This window comes from Cheilinus undulatus, linkage group 23 (assembly GCF_018320785.1).
Source record: "Cheilinus undulatus linkage group 23, ASM1832078v1, whole genome shotgun sequence".
In the NCBI taxonomy this organism is placed as follows: Eukaryota; Metazoa; Chordata; class Actinopteri; order Labriformes; family Labridae; genus Cheilinus; species Cheilinus undulatus.
This window is the reverse complement of record NC_054887.1, coordinates 13717799-13726760: the sequence shown is the minus strand read 5'-3', so window position 1 is coordinate 13726760 and position 8962 is coordinate 13717799. Positions and strand designations below refer to the sequence as shown.

At 38.9% G+C, this 8962-nt stretch overlaps 1 protein-coding gene across 1 annotated transcript; it reads left to right on the top strand.

Annotated features, from left to right (window-relative positions):
- Positions 1-1660: 1660 nt before the first annotated feature.
- LOC121505222 (E3 ubiquitin-protein ligase TRIM39-like) lies at positions 1661-7409 on the top strand. The gene is made up of 2 exons (XM_041780341.1): positions 1661-1775; positions 3319-7409. The coding sequence occupies exon 2, from the start codon at positions 3321-3323 to the stop codon at positions 4917-4919; it is 1599 nt and encodes a 532-aa protein (XP_041636275.1). The 5' UTR covers positions 1661-1775; positions 3319-3320; the 3' UTR covers positions 4920-7409.
- The last annotated feature ends 1553 nt before the right edge of the window (positions 7410-8962 follow it).

Here is an 8962-nt window from a genome sequence, read left to right as displayed (position 1 = left end):
TTCTTGTAATCCATCTTGAATCCAGTCCTTTTTTTTTTTTTGTTAACAGTAGTTAATGTGAATCGCAGACTTTCTACCATGATTTACTTTGTCTTGTTTTGTTTCAAGGAAATCAAAAGTATCTTGAAAGTTGACTTAAAAGTTGACCCAGCTCTTACTGTTAAGCTGAAAATGACTGTTGTCTATCAGAAAATAGCAGAAATCACAGCAGACTGATTCTTTTATCTAAGACTTGTTTATCATTTAACTGTTAAATTTAATAAAGGAAAGAATTTAATATACAAACCTTTTGTGCTTGATCAGTTGCTTTTAAACATGTTTTCCAGTGAATTATAATTTTACCAGTCCTGTACTACTACCTCAGTAGGTAAAAGTTGAATGCCTTATAGTTAAGTAGGAGGCAGCAAAAGCCCTGACATGTTAGACTATATAGATCCTCCCAGGACTGTCATTAAATCAAAAATATTGAGCATCCTGCACTTTGTATATGTGGTAATACTGTCTGTCAACACTGGGTGTCAGTATGACAAACATGTTTTATGAAAGATTGGACATTCTATGCTAGAGGTTTTAGTGGCTTTATCCAGTATGTAGTGCTAAAGAAAAACAAATGAAATTAACATTTGAATGCATAAAGGGGCAGACATTGATCATACATGTGAAATTTAAAGGTAATCAGATGTTTCATATGAGAGTTATGCCAACTTCCTATAAAAGTGGTGAGATATTGGGGGGGGGGGGGGGGGCTAAATGATTAAAGTTAGTTTTGAAGGGAAAAAAAGATTTAAAGGAGGAAATTTCCAACTGTCAGCATGAGGTGCTGTAACAAAATAATGATATTGATGCATTAATATATTTATGGTTCAATGTGGGATCATCTCTGTGAAGTTTGATGATTTCTGATGTGAGTGCTTGATAACTTAAGATGTTCAACTCATCTAGAATAAGCAAAAAAGAAAAAAATCTGTTTACAGTGTGTTTCCTGTAGATTTTAGAGAATGGGACTTTTTTGTTTTGCCATGATACATGTATGTACTAACTGTCATGTATGTAGCTCTTACCCAATCTCCTATCTTACATTTGGGGCCATAAAGATTTAATTATTAATCTGTGAATCTCTATGGATGCATTTTTTAATTAATGTGTTTTTCTGGATGTCAATGCTGCAGGATTTTTTTTTTTTTTTTATATTTGATTAGGAGAGTACAATGGCGCTTCCAAAGGAAGTAAAATGACTCCACAAATCCTTGATGGTCAGTGGTTTATTGGATGCATTTGTGGCTGATAGAATGGCGAGAATCATCAAGGTTTAGGTCTTATTACCTTATTAACGGTTAGTTGATCAAATATTTTTATAAACTGTGCCCACCTCTGTACCTTACCTTTTGCTGATAAAAATGTCAGAGTCTTCTGTGGATTTGGACGTTTAACTAGTGAACTGAACTTCTGCATGGATATGACATTTAATATCACAGATATTAAATTATCAAATAATAAAACTTTTAGTCTTCTTTAAGCTGCAGAGGGCAGTAGTTCGACAAGATGCGTCTAACCGGTCCAGAAATTGTAAAAGAAGAAGACTCGTGCGCGCAGTGAGAGGCGGAGCAACACCAAAAAAAAAAAAAAAAAAAAACAGGAGGCGTGGTTCGGTTCCAAAATACAGGAAATGAAAGTGAAGGGAGCCTGTGGCTGAAGAGCGATGCTTCACGTCTACAACCATCATAATTAAAACAGGCCTTTGCTTTGATAAACAAAGGATTTGACTCAGTACAAAGGTGGGTAAAAAATGTAAAATATTTACGGAACAGAGAAAGAAAGGGAGAGCTGCGGTTTCTACTTCCCTTTTCCTGATTTCAGTCAGTCGGGAATACAATGGCTTCAGAGAAAAGAAGTTCTATTTTTAAAAGACGTAAAAGTTAACATGACAGCTGGCTTAGGGGCTGTTATGTTTCATTATTGAGACGTAGGTGAAATTTGAGCGCGTCAAAATATATACTAACGTCAATTTTTATAAAAACGACGATAAACCATCGATGATGTTGAGTGCCCTGTGCTTATTTTTATTTCTGACATCTGTTTTGTCTTCAGCAAGAGTAAGACTTTCCTTTTCTACGATTTTAACATCCTGGATTGCATTTTTACTTGTTAAAAAGGTATCTTTACATCTACTGACCAGGTTTGAGCATATAGGAGGATTTTATGTAGTTACTACTCTTGTTTATAGAAAAATATCTTAATTATTTTCAAGTTCATGTGTATATGTCCAGAGGTTTTTATCAAAAACAATTCTGATGCTTGTATGTATGCTCCAAAGAGACACAAAAAGCATGTCCATCCTAACGTGACACACCACATAAACTGTAGATCCTTCACAGTTATCTGGGAAAGCTCCCATACAAAGTGTTTGGGAAGGGCAGGACTTAAAAAAAATATTTAGAATGTGATTGGAGGAATGTTCTGTCTGTCGCGTTCATGGCGGGCCATTCAGAGGGACAAGACAAAATGAGGTTGTACCCATGTGCTTCTCCTGAGCTGACAGGCCACTGCTGCCATAGTTTTCCAGTTCTGATTAAATTTCCTCTTTCCTACAGCTACATCCGAGATAATAGCCATTGCAGCAGTAGCCGTATACACCGGCAAGCCTCACACTGTGACAAGAGTAAACTAATGCTGAAGAAGACTGGGAGAAGAGTGGAAACAGTTTTACCATCATGAAAAGCTTCTAGTGTTGCTCTTAGCTCTTGTTTTAAGAAAGAAATGTTGTCCAGTGCTGACAAAACTGTAACTGTGACTACATCCATGCTAGTCACTGCACTGGCAGCCTTTCATACTTCAGCTAACCCCTCTCCCCAGTAACTCTCACTTACCCTGTTTTGCAGGTCAGCAGAAGAGCGAAACATCTTTTCCATCATGAAAAGCTCTTAGTGTTGTTTTTCTCCTTATTTCATACAAAAATTTGATCCAGTTCTGGTAAAATTACTACTGTGCTATTGCTACATCTAATCTAATTGTGGTGTTACATTTAATCTTGGTAGTTCTGAGTTGTCGTCATAAAAAATGCACCTTAAGCCTGTAATTCCAACTCTTAAGTCTGCCCAGTGGACTTACCTGATAACAGAAATGGAGTCTGGCAAATCTATCCACTTTGCAAGGTTATGTCCATCCACCCAGGCTGTCTGCCCTTTGTTTGACTCCGGTTTGATTCAGTATGGTTTGGTATGCAAAAAAATCCGAACTGAGCTGGACCGCTCGATGGAAGCAACCTATATGTGTTTCAGGATGTTCCACATTATTGATTGATTTGTCTCTCTATTCCAGAGATGTCGACCACCAGCTGTGAGTTATCTGAAGTGCAGTTTCGCTGCTCCATCTGTTTGGATGTGTTCACTGATCCAGTCTCCATACCATGTGGACACAATTTCTGCAAGCAATGCATCACACACAACTGGGATGTCAACGTGCGATGTGAATGTCCGTTGTGTAAGACGGTGTTAAACACAAGACCTGAGCTTCGTGTGAACACATTCATATCAGAGATGGCTGCTCAGTTCAGACACTCTGCTGTGAAGAAGGCCAGAAGACGCTCAATCCAACAAAGTTCCTCTTCTGAAGAGGTTGTGTGTGGTGTCTGTACTGAAACCAAAGCGAAGGCGCTGAAGTCCTGCCTGACATGTCTGACCTCCTATTGTGAGACTCACATGGAGTTTCATGAGAAGGTCATCGGACAGACAAAACACGAGCTGATCGATCCTGTGGGAAACCTGGAGGAGAGGATGTGCAATAACCATCACAGACCTCTGGAGATGTTCTGTAAGACGGATATGACTTGTGTTTGTTTCAGCTGCACTGAATCCAGTCATAAGCTTCATCATATCATTCCCTTGATGGAACAATACGAAGAGAAGAAGGCTGAGCTGAGAGAGACAGAGGACGACATTCAGAAGATGATTAAGGAGAGGCAACTGAAGATTCAGACGCTGAAAGATTCAGTGAGGCTCAGCAGGGAAGATGCAGACCGAGAGAAATCTGACAGCAGGGAGGTCTTCACTGCTCTGATCCGCTCTGTTGAGGAAGGCCTGGCTCAGCTGCATGACTTGATCGAAAATAAGCAGAAAATAATAGAGGAAAGGACTGAAGGCTTCATCAAAGAGCTGGAAGATGAAATCTCTGAGCTGACAAAGAGAAGTGCAGAGGTGGAGGAGTTTTCACACTTTGAAGATCACCTCCAGTTTCTTCAGAACCTGGCCTCCATGAACCCTGCTCCACCCACCAAAGACTGGACACACGTCCAAGTTCACTCATCGTATGAGGGGATTGTGAGAGGAGCTGTGGCTAAAGTGGGGGAGAAAGTCAGCGAAGAGGTCAAGAAGCAAGTTCAGTTTGAGCTGGCTAAAGTCAAACAGTACATGATATATGTCACTCTGGATCCTGATACTGCACATCCCTCCCTTACCCTGCATTGGAGTAAAAAAGTAGCATGCGGTAAAAAGCAGAGTCTCCCAAACAACCCAAAGAGGTTTTCTGAGAGTGCTTGTGTCCTGGGAGATCAGGGTTTTTTGGCAGGAAAGTTTTATTTTGAGGTTCAGGTCAATGATAAAACAAATTGGGAATTAGGAGTAGCCCTTGGATCAATGGACAGGAAGGAATCAGTCTTTCCCAGCCGAGGGCGAGGCCCTTGGGTTTTGCAGTTGAAGAATGGAAAGGATTACTCAGTCAGTGGTTATAATTTTGACCCTCCATCTCTTAAGTGGAAGCCTCGGAAGGTGGGGGTGTTTGTCGATTATGAAGAGAGTCTCGTCTCCTTCTACAATGTAGGTACAGGGTCCCACATCTACTCCTTCTCTGGCTGCAAATTCAGTGGCATACTGTACCCATACCTCAATCCTTCAGGGGACAACCGTGCCCTTGAGGTCCTGTAAGAGCATATCAGGTTACCAATGTTGGGTTGCTTCCCAACATCAACACTGCATCCAAGTATGAACGTGGGGAATGAGGAACACTCTTTTTTTGGAGATTTGTTTGAGTTCATGTTAAGTCACACGGAAGTGACTTCTGGCTGAGAGTTGCCGTCTAAGACTTGAGACTTGGATTTGGCTTCTCCTTAAGGTTTGATCAGACTACATGTTTTTTTTGTGTGTGTGTGTGTGTGTTTTGTGACAGCACCAGCTAATCATTGAATGTTATCACAACGTTATCTCCCATCTTCATGACTGTTTGGGGGCTTATTGGTCTTCAGGAGGTGGGTCAAAGAGTGTCATAGCTACCACAAAAGCACTGGGTTTGACTCTAGCAGTCTTGTGGTCTGAAAATGAGAAACCCTCAAAAAAGAAATGATTATGGATCAGTAAGTTGACAATGGACTTGCTATCCTTCAAACAGAACTTGAGCTTCAACTCTGAGAATATCTCAATAGAATTAGTCCAGTTAATAGAGCTAAATACAGTTACATGTGTGACTTATTGGTCAGCATGATCATGTAAAGCCCTGACGACATGTCAAGGAGTCAAACTAGACTGAAGGCACCAGTAAAATTTCTGACATGCTAGTTTAAGTACGGCTAAATTTGAGTTGTCTGAAGTGGCCATAAATACCTAAGTTTGGATCTTGATTTGTCTTCTAAGAGTTTGGACTGGATTAAAACTTGCACTCAAAGATTTGAGACTGTACTCTGACTTGCCCTAAATGAGTCAGACTCAAGGCTTCAGATGTGATTTGGACTTGTCCATAAAGACTTAAGAATCTAACTGGGCTTGAACAGATTTGACTCAGACTTGTCCCTCTGAGACTTGACTTGGGACTTTTCCACATAAGATTTGAGACTTGAACTGAAATTATCCATCAAAGAATTGAAATGTTATTTGAATTTGCCCTCACAGACTTGAGACTAGATGTGGGCTTGTCCATGAAGACACAGACTTGGTACTTGGTTAAGGCTTTCCCTCAAAAACTTGAGATGTGACTTGGACCCTGTTGGCTTTATTTGAACTTAACCTCAAAGACTTGAGACTTGATTCGGACTTGTCTGTAAAGACTTAAGGCTTTAGCAGGGCTGGACCAGATTTGACTCAGACTTGTCCCTCTGCTACTTGAGACTTAACTTTGGCTTTCCCTTATGAGAGCTGAGACTCAACAGAACTTGTCCATCAACGAATTGAGACTTTATTTGGACTTGCCCTCACAGACTTGAGACTTGATGTGGACCTGCCCTTTAAAATACAGACTTGCTTGATTTGGACTTTCCATCAAAGACTTGAGACATGACTTGGACTCACCCTCATAGACCTGAGCACTGAATTCTAACCAAGGGACTTGAGAACTGATTTGCCCTCGGCCTCAAAGACTTGTGATTTAGTAAAGACTTGACCTCATAGACCTAAAGATTTAATTTGGACTCTGTCTACGGGGGCTGAAACTTGGTTTGGACTTAATCCTTGATTTGAGTTTGCCTTCCAAGACTCAGACATGACTTGGACCCTAGGAGACTTAAGATTAGAAATGGACTCTTCTTCAAACACAACACTTGATTTGGACTTGCCCTCCAAGACTTGAGAACAATGTGGAACTGCCCATAAAAACACAGGCTTGGGACTTGATTTGGACTTTCTTTCGAAGATGTAAGACTTGACTTGGGACTTGCCCCTTTCAGTTAAGACTTGACTTGGACCTGCCCTTAAACCACTCAAGACTGGACTGGAACTTGCCCTCCAAGGCTCAGACTTGGATTGGACTTGCCTTAAGAAACTTAAGTTTAGATGTAGACTCAACCTTAAAACTCTTCAACTGATTTGGACTTACCCTCTTAGACTTTAGACTTGATGTGGAACTGCCCATACAGACACAGACTTCTGACCTGATTTGGACTTTTCCTCAAAAACGTAAGACCTGACTTGGGGCTTACCCCTCTAAATTAATACTTGACTTGGACTTGCCCTCCATGACTCAGGCTTGACTTGGACGTGCCATAATAGACTTAAAACTAGACTTGGACTGACCTTCAAGGAAACAACACTTGATCCGGACTTACCCTCTAAGACTTGAGACCGAATTTGGACTTGACAAAAGGACTTGAGACTTTAGTTGGACTGCTGCGGTCAGACTTTAGATTGAACCTGGACCTGACTTCCTTCACAGACTCGAGACTTTTCTTGGACCGCCATGTTGTCCATCTTTAATTCAGTCTTGTTTTTGTCAGCAGTGGGGATCACAGGCTTTCTATCGTGATTTATTTTTGTTACAGTAAGTTTGTTGTTTAAGATCTAAAGTTCACCTAATGAAGAATCTAACTGTATAACTGAAATGTTCGTTTTCTATCAGAAAGTACCAGAAATCCCAGCACTCTGATACTTAATGCTTGTACATAGTGGAGAATCGTTTTCTTAATTACCTGTAATGCTGTTCAACTTAAAATAAAAAGCAGAATTAACATACAAAACGTGTTTTTCATTGTGTTGTTTCTAATATTATTTAACCAGTCTTAAATACTTTTAGTAGCTTAAAGCACAATACCTTAAAGTTAATTGATAATGAGTCAGAATGTCCTCTAAGGATAACCTGAAAACAGTTTGGATTTTTTCTATTTTACAGTAAAAAGAGAATAAACGGTCATTTTTCCATTTCTATCATCTATTCCCTAACCTATGCAATTCAGGCATGGACCCAGGGTGGAAAGAAATTAGACATTTATTCAAATTACTGCACTTCAGTAGATTTTTTGGTAATACTTTATTTTAGTGGGCCTTATTTATGTGGTAATTTTATAGCAATAGGTGGTAATTATCTTTTAAGTACTGAAGAATAAGGTGATAATTACCTTTTTATAAGTTGTCATTGTACAGAGTAATAACTTAGAAATATGGGAGTATTAAGGAAGTATTTACCTAGATAAATTTCACCCAGATAAATTTAAAAAATTATCCTCTTATTTCAGAGAAATTACACAGTAAATGCTGCCTGACTACCAGAGAATCACTGCAATATTACAATGAATTATTTGATAATTAATACATTATAACTGGCTACAGAATTTCTTGATATTAATGAGTTATTACTTGGTAAATGCCAAAGAATTTCTATGTACATTCTTATTCTTGAGAAATTACTATAATTTCACTTTTTACTATAGAATTACTAGGTAATTAGGACCCTCTAAAATAAAGTGCTAACCATTTTTTATTGATTAAGTTTTTAAATCTTTTTTTTTCTTTTTTAAATCCTAAATCTTTAAATCTTTTTTTAATCAATCTTTGCTTTCACTCAAGTATATTTTGACGAAATTATTTTAGTTTAATACATTAAAAAAGCATCCAGTCCTGAGTTTAAAGATAAACACCAAAAGCCAAAACGTGTGTTCAATCATGAACTAGTTTTGATAACAGTGATATCTCACTCTCTCCTAAACTTGTTGACTCTTTTCTCACAGTCACTTTACTATCACAGAAACACAATATTGATTAGAAATTAAGGACTAGGTTGGGTTTATATCCCGGCGTAGTTAGAGGCGGAGCAGCTTCGACAGACAGGAGGAGAGGAGGGCTTCTGCTTCAAACCCCAGCGAAAGTGAAAGGTGCTCTTCACCGAAGAAGAATATCATCTTAATATCTCCATCCACTAGTTATCTACACCTGTTATCCCGCTCAACTAAACTGAGTTTCATCTGGACTTGACTTGTCATACAGCGAGGATTTTGCTTCCTATAGAGGTGAGTACAAACTTTAAATGCTAACGGTATTTGAAATCAAAAGTAGAGCTACGAGTCAGAAATCCCTCTACCTGTTTTCATTTAAATCAGGACTGAAATAATCTTTTTAACCAACGTTGATTTTAGAATAAAGACTGAATATTTAAAGCAGCTTGGTCTTTATCAGCTGGTTCAAGTTTGATCACCACAGATATTTTGACCAAAACATGAAATCATCTTAATTTACCTACTGACGTAGCGCCAGTGATCTGTTCTATATGTCTG